The 13,198-nt window shown below is 55.9% G+C and overlaps 1 protein-coding gene across 4 annotated transcripts in view; it reads left to right on the forward strand.

Moving 5' to 3' along the window:
• Positions 1-11,973, forward strand: part of ZNF76 (zinc finger protein 76) — a 38,508-nt gene extending 26,535 nt beyond the window's left edge. For 2 of the 4 annotated variants that reach the window (XM_008151992.3, XM_054722192.1), the window contains exons 3-14: positions 2,535-2,615; positions 2,698-2,775; positions 4,101-4,300; positions 6,229-6,345; positions 6,689-6,764; positions 7,350-7,475; positions 7,567-7,746; positions 8,456-8,689; positions 8,783-8,946; positions 9,608-9,772; positions 10,503-10,616; positions 11,143-11,973. In XM_008151992.3, coding sequence (XP_008150214.2) covers positions 2,535-2,615; positions 2,698-2,775; positions 4,101-4,300; positions 6,229-6,345; positions 6,689-6,764; positions 7,350-7,475; positions 7,567-7,746; positions 8,456-8,689; positions 8,783-8,946; positions 9,608-9,772; positions 10,503-10,616; positions 11,143-11,247 — 1,640 coding nt within the window. In that variant the 3' untranslated portion in view covers positions 11,248-11,973. Of the gene's footprint in view, positions 1-1,176; positions 1,501-2,534; positions 2,616-2,697; positions 2,776-4,100; positions 4,301-6,228; positions 6,346-6,688; positions 6,765-7,349; positions 7,476-7,566; positions 7,747-8,455; positions 8,710-8,782; positions 8,947-9,607; positions 9,773-10,502; positions 10,617-11,142 lie in introns of all 4 variants that reach the window. The other 2 variants (XM_054722194.1, XM_054722193.1) reach the window with 2 other exon arrangements.
• Positions 11,974-13,198: the final 1,225 nt, after the last annotated feature.

Genomic DNA, 13,198 nt, shown 5'->3' on the forward strand with positions numbered 1-13,198 from the left:
TTGCAGACTTCCCATCGCAGTTGTTGCCCACTGCTGCAGTCCCGGTGGTGGAAGAACTTAGGAGCTGTGTAGACTGGGCGTGTTGACTGCCCGGACCTAGTTATCGCCCATGCCTCAGACTTTGCTACCTATTTTTAATGGTTGAATGAAAAGTAAAAGCAAGTGACCGTATTTGCCCTAAGAAAGCCACACTCTTTTCTTATCTCTTTCCTTCTTGTATCTGGGTCTCTTTGCCTCCCCCACGTCCTGTTTATGTCTTTCTCTCATCACTCTTCCTGGCTCTGTTCTCTGCCTCCTCCAAGGTGCTGCAGTGTGTACTTGCACATATGCACACGCTCACACACAGCAGATTTCACCCTGCGGAGGGGAGAGCTGGCCTCCCGCATGCAGAACCACACTGTCTCAGAGGCGCCTCTCTGGTGAGCTCCTCTGAAGCCCTAGACCGGCACGTTCATCTGTCAGCAGGCAGCTGTGTCTGGGCCCCTGAATGTGCAGGAAGCCCTAAAATTTTATGAAATTAGAGTAAGCATAAAGCACGTCATTCAAACCCGACTCTCCTGAGAGTGGAAGAGCATGCTGTGAGTAAATGCACTGGACTGCTCCGACGACAGGAATGTGCGGCCCCTCTGTGATGGGCTGGGAGGCCCGTCCACCAGCTCTTCTCCCCCCTCCCCATTGTAGCCTCTGGTTGTTAGAGGAAATTCTAGGTTAAAGTTTTTCTCAGCCGCCCTAGCTGGTTTGGCTCTGTGTATAGAGCGTCAGCTTGTGGACTGAAGGGTCCCGGGTTCGATACCAGTCAAGGGCATATGCCGGGGTTGCAGGCTTGATCCCCAGTAGGGGGTGTGCAGGAGGCAGCCAATCAGTGTTTCTCTCTCATCATTGACGTTTCTAACCCTCTCTCCCTCTCCCTTCCTCTCTGAAATCAATAAAAATATTTTTAAATGTTTTTCTCAGCCATTATTACACATTTCAAAGTATATTTTAAATTAAAATGTGAATGACATAGGTTAAATGTACACTAGTAAAATATATGTAGTGTATTCAGTATAGATTTACTTTAAGATAAAGGATGATAGGAGAAATATAGGAGTGTAAATAAAATATTGATAGCTGTACATTAAAAAGAAAATTTTTTTCTTAAATAACTCTTCTCAACATTTTGTTTTCTGCCTTGAGGTGATGCCCAGTTCGCTAGCAGAATCTCTGCTGATGCTTTCAGAGCCCAGCACTGGCGCCCGGCCAGGACAGATGCAGTGGCAAATGCAGGGGCCCCTGCTCACGTGAAGGGACAGGCCAGGGTTCCCTTTCCCCTCTCCTGCTTGCCTTCGTCTCCACTCCACCTGTCTTCGGCTGGGTTGTGGAGCTGTTAACTACTGACCCAAGAGGACTCAGTTTGGGGACAAGTTTGGGAATTCCTCGGAGGAAGAGACATCAGCAGGGAGCTGGGCCAAAAGTATTGCCTGTCCCACACAAGAGCTCAACTTCCTAACCCTGTAACTTGTAAGGAAAGGAATGAACAAACCATTTGTCATTAGTGCTTCAATCTCCTTTTTCTCTTCTCCTTTTCCCATTCCCTCCGTCAAACTCACTGGACACAAAACTCTAAGAATCTTTTGCCCTTAGAAGGGCTTTCCAGTAAGAATCTGAGATAAAGGAAAGATAATATCGTAGGCACTCTGTAGTCTTACTAATTTTTAGAGTGCTATCTTGTTGCTTTAGGTGAGTAGGTTTTTAATTCGACAACTGAAGTGAAAATGGCAGAGGTCAGTGAAGGAGACATTGTCCACCCCGGGCGGTGGAGCGAGACCGGTGGACATGTGGGAGCACAGTAGTCACATTCACGTTGCTCCCGACTGCTTTCCTTTCTGTTTCTTCTAATGGACAGATTGGGCTTATTGTAAAAAAACAAAACTAAGGTTTATTGGGGGCTGGCCACATCCCAGGGACTGTTCTGAGTGTTTTATATTCATTAACTCATTTAACCCTTGTAGCAACCCAATGAAGACAATTTTTAATCATTTTAAGAAGAAGGAGCTGAAGCACAGAGAGGTTCAGTAAGCTGCACACAGCCAGTAAGAGATAGAACTAAAAGGCCATCGCAGGAGGCCTGGGCTGGTTCCAGAGCCCATTGCTGCTAACTGTAAGCTGCACTGTTTATCGGGGGCCTCGGCCTTGGCACGCTGGCACAGGGAGACAGGGAATGTATTTTGATTTGGTTATTTTGAGCAATATCTGACTTTTGACCCATGGGTCCTTTCTAGGTCTCAGGGCCTCCTTTGTTCTTCAGTTCGTTCAGTCTCAGCAACTGCTGTTAGGCTGGAAGCCCCCGCTTTGCTGGGCTGTATAGAGTAATAGATGCAGTGGCTCCCCTGTGGGGATCTGTGGGGGTCCTCAGGGCTCAGGCCTTGGGAGCAGGGAGCGAGGTAACCTGGAAAATGTCACCTGTACCTCAGACAGGCCTCCGCTAGAAACAGGCAGGTGTTTTCAGCTCCTTTCTGGGCCTGGCCCACTTCTCTCCATTTCCATCTCCATAGGAGAGAAGCTGCTTGAAGGACAAGTGATCCAGCTCGAGGACGGAACCACCGCATACATCCACCAAGTGACAGTGCAGAAAGGTGAGGGAGGCAGGCAGCCCCCATCGAGGAGCCCTCCCTGGCACCGAGCTCCAGAGAAAGGCAGGCATTGCTCTCGTTACAGAACCTCTTTCCTTTGAGGATGGGCAGCCTGTGCAGCTGGAAGATGGCAGCATGGCCTACATACACCGCACACCCAAAGGTGGGGCCACAGGCATCATGACTGCGGGAAGGAAGGGAGACGAGCTGGCGGCGGTGGGGGCGTGGAGTGGCATACCCTGGGAGTTGGGGCATAGTCATGGAGCGTGGGGATTAGCAATCTCTCAACTGCCTTCTCTTGTGCACACCAAGGAGCAGCTGTTCCTGTCCCCAGGAGGCGGGGCCTTGGGGGTCAATAGCATGAGCCTTGATGGCAGCTGTGGCTCTAGCACAACACAAATCTTAGGGCTTTAAATAGGACCTAAGGATGTCATCCAAGACCAGGAGCAAAAAACTTGTATTTAAGAATAAAGCTCCTGCCCTGGCCAGTGAAGCTTAGTGGTTAGAGCATCGGCCTGCACACCGAAGGGTCATGGGTTCAATTCCCAGTAAAAGGCACGTACCTGGGTTTCTCTCTCTCTCCCCTCCCTCCTTCCCTTCCACTCTCTCTGAAGAGCAAAGGAAGAAAATATCCTCAGATGAGGATTCACAAGAAACAAATAAACAAAAACAAAAACAATAGAATAAAGCTCCGAAGGTACTGAACAATAACAATTCCTTCTACAAGTAGTTTCTTGAGTGACTACTTGTGTGTGCCTGGCATTGGCTACGTGTAGAATATACACGAGAGAACAAAGTCTGACAGTCCCAGCTCCCCTGGAGTCCCGTGAGGGAAACGGGAGGGTTGCGAATCGTCACTGATGAGCTGGTCATCACAAGCAGAGACCAGGCGTGGGGAGGGTCTCCCTGGGGAAGTGACACTGGCTGATGGCTGAAGAGTGAAGTGGACTCAGCAAGGGAAGAAAGGGTGGCAGGGAGAGTTCAGTACTCGGAACAGAGGAACACCCTTCGTTGGCTGAGATGGGGAGAGAGCATGGCACATTTCAGAAATTGCTAGAAGTCAGAGTACTGGGGGTGAGGGCAGAATCGGTAAGATGAAAAGATGACGCCAAACAGGCAGGGCCCAGAGCGCTTGGGGCGTGTCAGGAGAAGGGTTTTGGTCTTTATCCTGAGACCAGTGGGAAGCAGCTGAACTGTTTGGGTCCCCAGGTCACATGATCACATTTGTGTCCTGCAAAGATCTCCCCAGACGCCGTCTGCCTGGAGGGAAGTAGAGGGGGCAGGGACCACCAGGTAGGAGGTTCTGGTGGTCATCTAGGTGGAGATGATGACGGTCCCCTCGGGTTCTCAAGGAGCTTGTGAGTTCCCAGCGAGTGCTTCATGGGAGGCCTCGTCCTTAGGAGAGGCGGCGCCAAGGAGACAGACCAGGAGAGACGATGCCGAGACCCTCCTTGGCCCAGTACCTCTCCTAAGCGCCTGTCCCCACAGAGGGCTATGACCCCAGCTCCCTGGAGGCCGTCCAGCTGGAGGACGGCTCCACTGCCTACATTCACCACCCCGTGGCGGTGCCGGCGGACAGCACCATCCTGGCCGTGCAGACGGAGGTGGGCTTGGAGGACCTAGCCGCCGAGGACGACGAGGGCCTCAGCGCGGACACGGTGGTGGCCCTGGAGCAGTACGCCAGCAAGGTGAGCTCGCAGAGCCTCGCCGCCCACCAGCTCTCTTGGCCCTGCCCAAACTGCCACCTCTGTAGAGGACAGACCGCCAGTGCTGGGCCATGACCTGGGCACTCCTTAGCCCCGCACCCCCTCCTGGCTCATCTTTCACATCCTCATCCAGGACGTGCATCCAGCCCGGCGGCCCTGCCGACAGCTGTTTACTCTCACCCTTGTCTATGCTGCCTCTGCGAGGGGAGGCAGCTGTGAGCAGCAGTGACATCCGTAGTCCTGGCTTCGCTTTGGCTGCCCGGAAGCCCTTGCCAGTGACTTTTATTAGTTTTCCCAGTCCACTGAGGTCAGATGTTCTTGTATGTATTTCTTCTCTGTGACTCATTCAGTCGTTTGGGGAAATAACCTCAGGAGGCAGTGACCGGGCAGATGCAACAGAGCAGCTGGGATTCTTGGAACACGAGGCCCGCACAGTAGCTCAGTCGCAAAGGAAAAGGATCCCGGCTCTTCGGACATCCGTCAGTCCCAGCGTCTGTGCTGGAGCCCTGGTCCTGCCCGCAGGGAAGTGGTATGGAGACCTGAGAGCTTCCCTAGCCAGGTGCTCCCTGCCGGCCTGAGCTACGGAGCCTCGGCTAGATGCGGAGGGGCTTCCTGGAGCACTAGCTTTCCCCGGAGATGGGGGTTGTTTTTATAGCGAAACTAGTGTGGCTGCATCATAGAGAGGAGAAAACCCTATGTCTTTCCAAAATGGAGCACAAAGCTTTACAGCGGCCACCGGGCTGTGCCCGCTCCCGGAGTGTATTTTAGGAGCCAATTTGAGACTTGGTGCTGTTGGAGACAACTGGGCTGTAAGTCGCGAGTCCTGAGGTTTGTGCTGGCTCCGCCTCTACCCTGTCGGACCGTGGGTGATCACCCTCCTCCAGGCCTCAGCTTGCTCCTCTGTAACTTGATGAGATGGGACCAGACGACCTCAGAGGTCACTTCCAGCCTGAAGTTCCTTGATTCCCTCGATCACCCGAGGGCTGTTGAGACATGGGAGTGAAATTCCAGAGCTGAGTGTTAGCTCGCTGTGTAGACCTGGCCACCTATGACCCTCCCCGCCAACCACCAGCTTCTGAATTGTCCATGAAATTTTGTCAGCCACCTGACCCCTGACCTGGAACTGACTCGACAGACCTTGCGATGAATTTGACCTCACCTCTTGATCCCCACCCACGTGACTTCCGGAGTTCTGTTTCAGGAGCTCCTGGAAGGCCAATGTCCCAGAACAAAGACTAGGGACAGTCTCAGCAGGACCCTCCCCAGGAGAGAGCAGTGAGCTCCCTGAAACGAGAGGCCGGTCGGAATAGGTGGCTCTGGCACTGCCCCCAGGAGAGATGAAAGGGGGGACTGGCCAGTTCGCTGGCGCGGTGGTTGGAGCTGCTGCTGGGGGGACCTGCGGGTCCCCGCCCTGTGCTGCAGTGTGCCGGTGTGGCCCCTCACTCTGCTGAACCTCGGTGGGCTCATCCCCACAGCAGCCCCTGGCTAATGCCCCCTGCGCACAGGTGTCCCACGGGGAGCATGGGCTCCGCCGTCAGAGGACAGAGGTGTGCAGAGTTGTGGCCTCCGAGGTGCGTGTGGTCAGGGGGGTCACCGGCTCCCAGCCTAGCTCAGGTGTGGCCATTCAGACCACCCCTCCCCACCTTACCTAGCCGGCTCGGGCGCCGTGTTCCATAGCTGTCACAGCCTGTGACATGCGTCCTCCCATTAGAGATGACCCCACACCGGCCTATTTCTCCACAGTGTGTCTGTTCCCTCTGCCTGGGCCTGTCACCCCAGGCTGCCCTTTTCCCCTGGCAGTTTAACCCTGCTTATTGGGTCTTAAGCTGCCACACGTGGGCCCTGTGTCCCACCCCTTTCCTCCTTTCATTGAGGAGAATACATATTGGGACCCCACAATTTTTCGTCAGGTTCTGCACGACAGCCAGGCACCCCATAATGGCAAAGGGCAGCAGGTCGGGGACAGAGCATTCCGCTGTGGCTACAAGGGCTGTGGGCGTCTGTACACCACTGCTCATCACTTAAAGGTAAGGTTGCCACAGACAGCTTTCAGCCTTTCCATCTCCCCACCAGCCTGCAATTCTGCCTGCCCGCTTTGACTGGGGGTCCCTGCTCTCAAGTTGCTCATTGCCTACCTACTGGAGGAAGAGATGAGTATACAGAAATGTCCGCACGGGGGGCTGTGACCCATAAAAAGAGCAGGAAGAAAGAGAATCAGGGAAGGCTACCTGGAGGAGGTAGCCTGTCCGTTGAAAAGGAAGCAAAATAAAGGAGGTGACTGATGCTGATACTCTGGGCCCTAAAAAGCATTGAAGAGCCATTTATTTCCTTGTTTGTCCCTCTGAATTGTGTGACCGCTTGTCCTGACAGGTGCATGAAAGAGCTCATACAGGTGACCGTCCGTACAGGTGTGACTTCCCCAGCTGCGGGAAGGCCTTTGCCACAGGTAACCTGCCTGGTGGAGGCTGAAGGGGGCTGCTTCTGGTTGGAGGCAGAGGTTCTAGATCAGCCCTGGGGACTCCCTCTAGGGACCCTGGCACCAGGCTCCTTCCCAGGGAGACTGCTCGGAGCCCCTGACTCCCAGGGCGCTGACTCGGGAGGAAGCCGTTTCAGAAGCAGGTGGCGCAGGCTTTACTTTAAGCAGGAGCCTGGGGTGGTGGGCAGAGACCCTGCCTTTGTGTCAGCTCTGACACCGACCACTGTGGGGTGTTGGGTCGGCCACTGCATCTCTGGGCTTCACTTTTCCTCTGAATCGAGAGCCTTAGCCCAGGGCTCCCTAGGTTCCCTCTCACTCATGTTCTGGAATGGACCTGCCCCCTGGAGAGGGCAGGAGGGCAGAGTGGGCTCCCAGCTCTCCTCGCCTGCCCAGGCAGGGGTGGTAGAGAGGCAGGCGCAGGCTTCGTAGGCCGGAGGAGGCCTGGAGCCTCCCAGAGCACGTCTTCGGTGGAGAGCCGTGAGCTGGGAAGTGAGGTGGTGGGGGATGAGGCCCCACGGAGCGTTCTTCTCACCCCTCCCTCCCACTTGGCGGCAGGCTACGGGCTGAAGAGTCACGTGCGCACCCACACTGGTGAGAAGCCATACAAGTGCCCAGAGGAGCTGTGCAGCAAGGCCTTCAAGACCTCAGGAGACCTGCAGAAGCACGTCCGGACCCACACTGGTAGGCGGATCTGGAGCCTGGCGCTGTCCTGGCCACGTGCCCCAGCATGACTCGCTTCCTGAACCACACCCCACCCTCACCCCCTCCATAGGTGAACGCCCGTTCCGGTGCCCCTTCGAGGGCTGTGGCCGCTCCTTCACCACATCCAATATCCGCAAGGTACATGTGCGCACCCACACAGGCGAGCGGCCCTACACCTGCCCCGAGCCCCACTGTGGCCGTGGCTTCACCAGCGCCACCAACTACAAGAATCACGTGCGCATCCACACAGGTGGGCCAGCTGGCATGCAGGACCGCCCTCCGAGGCCCCCGTCCTTACTGTAGGCTTCTGGCCAGTCCAGGCTGGTCTGTGGGCGGGCCGAGGGGGTTCTGCGGTTCCGGCCTTGTCCTCGGAACCACCGTTTCACTTGCACTGTGCAATCTGACAGGTATTGCCTGCCCTCCCAGCTCCCTGCCACCTCTCTCCACTGAATTCTCCCTCTCCAGCTGAGCACCCAGTAAAAGGCCAGGGTCAGGCATGATGGGGAAACGGCAGAGGGAAATGTCCCTTCAGCTCCCGCCTCATCCACTGTCCTCGTGACTCTGGTGTATCCTCGCCCTCCCCAGTGTCACGTTCCTCGTCCAGCCTCCGGTCCCCTCACTCTGCATTGCACCTGACACGACAGTCATCCTCTCCATCCCCTGCCTCTTCTGTTCACGACCCTCGGCCTTACAAGCCCCCAGTGCTCCCCTGCAGCCCCTTCATTAGCCCCAGCTTTGCCCAGCCCCCCATTTTCTCTCCACCTGTCTCCAGCAGTCCCACACTCATGTCCCCTCTTTTCCACTGGCCATCTTCCCCAAGTCCGTCCACTTAGAGTTCCAGGTCTTAGTCCCTCCCCCTCCCTCTGGCACTCCCTTCACTATCCCTCCCCCTCAGCCCGTCCCCTTAGATTTCCCCTTGCCAGCCCCAGTTCCCACCCCTCACAGCCCAGTGTCCCCAGGGGAGAAGCCATACGTTTGCACGGTGCCAGGCTGTGGGAAGCGCTTCACCGAGTACTCGAGCCTGTATAAGCACCACGTGGTGCACACACACTGCAAGCCCTACACCTGCAGCACCTGCGGCAAGACCTACCGGCAGACCTCCACCCTGGCCATGCACAAGCGCAGCGCCCATGGCGAGCTGGAGGCCACCGAGGAGAGCGAGCAGGCCCTCTATGAGCAGCAGCAGCTCGAGGGTGAGGGGCATGGGCCGGAGGTGAGAGTGGGGACAAGCCAGGCCTCCCGTTGGCCATCCGGTGGCAGGTGTCAGCTGGGCTCTCCTCTCCCAGCCGCCTCTGCAGCCGAGGAGAGCCCACCACCCAAACGACCTCGCATTGCTTACCTTTCGGAGGTGAAAGAAGAGGGTGATGACATCCCAGCCCAAGTGGCTATGGTGACTGAGGAGAACGGGGCCCCCCAGGTGGCTTTGATCACTCAGGATGGTGCCCAGCAGGTACCGGCCCTGGGGGTGGGGGTAGGGATGGGGGGGCACTATGGCTAGTACCTTCTCCCTCTTTCTCTGGGGAGCCTGGAAGTTCTGACAGCCCCACCTCTACCCAGTTCCTCTCTCTGGCCTGTGGCTGTCAGTGAACTGAGGCTGAGTCTCACAACACAGCCTCTCCTCATGCTTCCAGCGGGTCTCTGGGGCCTCTGGAGCAGTTGGTTGCCCTCCTTACCTGGAGGCTGACAGGTCCTGGCCACTTGAGAGACATTTGGATGTCCTCAAGCGGGGCATGCTGGCGTAGAGGCCCGAGCACGGGGTGGCGATTCTAGCCAGCAGTGAGCCTGACCCTTGTCAGCATCCTCACTGTCAAGTGCACTGTGCCTGTGGGAGTTGGCATAAGGATGAATTAGGTGGAGACCCTGAGTTGCATGGAACAGAACCCTGCGGCAAAGGGGTGGTAATAGAAGTGGTCAGCGGAGTGGTCCAGTGTAGCCTCTGTACAGCCCAGGACCTGTTTTATTGCTTGTCCCTGACCACCTGTGACGTGCAGCTGATCTCCTAGATTGCCGATAAGTTAACCTTGTTCGGGAGGGAAGGATACATCCTCCCAGGGGCTTCCAGACAGCCCACCACTGCACTCCCAGCTCACCTTCCTCCTTCCTGTTGGCAGGTCAGCCTGTCCCCGGAAGACCTGCAGGCCCTGGGAAGTGCCATCAGCATGGTGACCCAGCACAGCAGCACCACCCTCACCATCCCCAGTCCCGACGACAGCCTTGCCGCATCTGGCACACATACAGTCACCATGGTCCGCGCCGATGGCTCCCAGACGCAGCCCGTATGACCAGGCAGTTTGCTTGGGGCTTCTTGTTCCCTTGTCCTTCCTTTCCACTGGGTGGACATTTAAGTGCAGGCTAAACTAGCCAAGCTTGCCCTGGCTGGTTTGGCTCAGTGGATAGAGCTTTGGCCTGCAGACTGAAGGGTCCCAGGTTCAATTCCAGTCAAGGGCACATGCCTGGGTTGTGGGCTCTACCCCCACTAGGGGGCGTGCAGGAGGCAGTTAATCAATGATTCTCTCACATCATTGATATTTCTATCATTCTCTTCCCTCTCCCTTCCTCTCTGAAATCAATAAAAATATATATTTAATAAAAAAAAAATAAATAAACTAGCCAAGCTTCCTTATGAGGCCCAAGATTCCCTACAAAAAGGGCATTCCCATCAGCCATTCCCTGTTGAGAAGCAGTTTGAAATCTCAAATCTACCCCATATTTGTTTGCTACCACAGGAAAGTCATTTTTTATGCATTTTTGTCCATTTTAAAATGAGGGAGTTAAATTATCTCTGGGGCCTTTTACAGCTTTGTCCTATGACTCAAAATCCCTAAATTAATTTAGAGAAAAAAAATTAATTTAGCTCTGAACCACAAGCTAATTAGCCTGATCCATAATGGTTTGATCCATTCTATTCAGGGTTTTTCCAGCCATCTTATTGGAGGGATTTGTTTGGATTGGGGGGAGGGAGAGTAATGTAGGTGAGCTGGAAAACCTCTTTCATCTGTATTTCAGGTTACAATCATTACCTCTGGGGCTGTGGTGGCCGATGACTCAAGTGTAGCATCCCTTCATCATCAACAGGTGGCGCTGTTGGCCACAGCCAACGGAACGCACATTGCTGTGCAGGTGGGTAGAGGTCTGGGAGGATCCTGCCGCCAGAGAAAGGAGCCAGGAGGGGCGAGGAATTAGATGGAGAGCTTGAGGAGAAGGGCATTTGGCTCAAAAGGAGCTCACTTCAGAGGACAAATCCCTTTCTTCCTAAATCCACATACCTGTCTCGGCCGTTTCTTGACTGAGGCAGAGTGGAGCGGCCCCTTCCAGCCTTCACAGTAACTTCAGTGGCAGTCTACCTGGTGGTCTAAGCCCTTCGTCTCCTCCTAGCTTTATTTCTTCGCCAGGAAAAGAAGGAGGCTCTCCAACCAGTCGTTCCCTTCTGTGAGCAAGCCCGTCTCTCTGACCCTGGACCATCCTGTGGCTCCCTGGCCATACTTAGCCTAACAGGACTCTCCATCAGTGAACCTCCTGTTAATGGGGCTCCACTAAGTGCTCAGTGTGTGGCACTGGGTGGATGGAGGGAATTCAAAAAGTAGGCCACATACCACCACCCCTCGAACCTAGAAGAGGGTCTCACTCTCCCCTTCTTTCTCCACAGCTGGAGGAGCAGCAGACTTTGGAGGAGGCCATCAGCGTGGCCACTGCTGCCATGCAGCAAGGGGCTGTGACCTTGGAGGCCACAGAGACAGGGAGCGGCTGCTGAGTCCTGGAGGGCTGGGTCCCGGACATGGAGGAGGCACCGTGCCGCAGAGCCATCCTCGCCTCCACAGGCGCAGGCTGAGGCTGACACGTGGGAGGTGGCCACGTAGGTCTCCAGGGTGAGAAGACAGCAGGAAAATGGCCTGACTGAAGGGGATGGGGGCCCTGCCCAAGAGGAGGGCTGGACAGCCGGAATCAGGGGAGTGTGTCAGCCTCAGGAGCTAAGGACAAGCGTGGTCATCAGGCAGCACTGGGGCGTCCTACCCTCAAAATCAGCTGGGCACCCACTGTCCTCCCTCCAGAGAACACCCTTCCTGCCCTCCCACTCCCCTTCTCAGGTGGCAATTGGGGCTTCTGTGGGGACTGGTCGCTGTCCACCAGGAGAGAGGCAGACAGGTCCTCAGCGCGGTAGGAACAGAACAGTCCCAGCCCTGCCCCTCCCAGCAATAACCACCTCCCCAGAGGCCAGCGAGATGCCTGGTCACCTGGCAGCGGGGTACTTCCTGCCGCCGCAGTCAGAATTGCTCAGGGGCCTGTGGCTGGAGGAAAGGTGCCCGACCATCCCCCCACCCCCATCTGCCCCTCCACCTCTGGTAGAGAGGCAAGGAACAGCCTGTACATACTGGGGATTGGGTTTAATTTTCTAAATTGCATTTTGATAATTTTTTTCCTGCTGTGAGCAGTGGTGGCAAACGGGTGAATGAGTATTTAATAAAAAGTTTCAAGTTTCCACCTGGGTCCCTCCATTTCTTTCAGCTTTGAGTCCTGTGGACCAGGCCGGTCAAATCAGGCACTTAGCTCTCTATCCCTGGCACACACTCCATGGAGCCTTGGTGCTGGACTGGTGGGACTGCCCTCCCAGGGGCACAGGCGGGAGAGAAGCCCTGAGGAGCTGCCAGTGGCTTCCTGCCCACGGCCGGTCAGGTGGCTTCAGGGTGGTCAAGCAGGACCAGTGCGACCACCGCTCCCAGGTTCTGGTGGGGTCTCTTACCTTGTGTTACGTAGAGCCCTCCAGACCCAGTCAGCTGCTCCAAGTGGACAAAGCCCCACGTTGGAGGGGGTAGGGGTACCTTTGCTCAGGTTACTGAGGGTCTCTGGTGCTGAAGTCCTGGCTCTGATACCCAGCTCTGAGGGTGCCCACCTAGGTGTCTGGAGCCATGCCATGGAATTCCAAAACCGCAGTCAGACCCCACCAAAAACTGTGGTAGGACCGGACCAGCCCTGACAAGAGGGGAGGGGTGCGGGAGAAGGGATTTGATGGAAAGAATCTTTGGGTTTGACCCCCCTGCCTGGGAACATTGCAGGGATTGGAGGTGCCCCAAGCCACTTCCTACCACCCAGGAATGGAACCCTCTCCCCCAGCCCACGTGTCCTCTCCTGGGATGCCTAGCAAGGTCCCATTTACCCGGCCACCTGCTCCGTGGAGGCAGAGGGCCCATGCCCAGGGAGGCGATTTCTCAAATGCCTAAGTTGGCACCTTCAACATCCATGACCCCTGTTCCTGGCAGGAGGGTGTCCCGGCCCTGATGGGCATTGGATCTAAAACAACTGGAAGCACTGCTGTGAAGCCCTGAACCCCAAGCCTCTGCTACCCCACGCCGTGTGCTTCAGAAACAGCCCGGTCTTCAGGGCCAGGGGCCCGAGTGGGCAATGCTCTGAGTGCCTTTAGAGCCGAAGCCCGGAGGACGCGAGGCAGCAGGTCATGTGCCAGGTCCGCCTGACCTGGAGAAGCCCTGGCCCAGTCCCACAGTCTGTGCCGCTGCCTTTGTCTCCTCCTGCCTGGGAGGAGCCCCCACCCCCCAGTCTCGTTAGATGGCACTAAAGGAATGCTTTGTCCAGCGCCTACTCTGCTTACAGCCGCTCTCAGACCTTCTTACAACTCGGGGCCTGGGTGTTTTTCCTGCTTTACCAATGGGGAAGCTGCTCGAGGAGGTTAAGTAATTTATGTAGGATCC

The sequence above is a fragment of the Eptesicus fuscus genome, chromosome 10 (assembly GCF_027574615.1).
Source record: "Eptesicus fuscus isolate TK198812 chromosome 10, DD_ASM_mEF_20220401, whole genome shotgun sequence".
Lineage (NCBI taxonomy): Eukaryota > Metazoa > Chordata > Mammalia > Chiroptera > Vespertilionidae > Eptesicus > Eptesicus fuscus.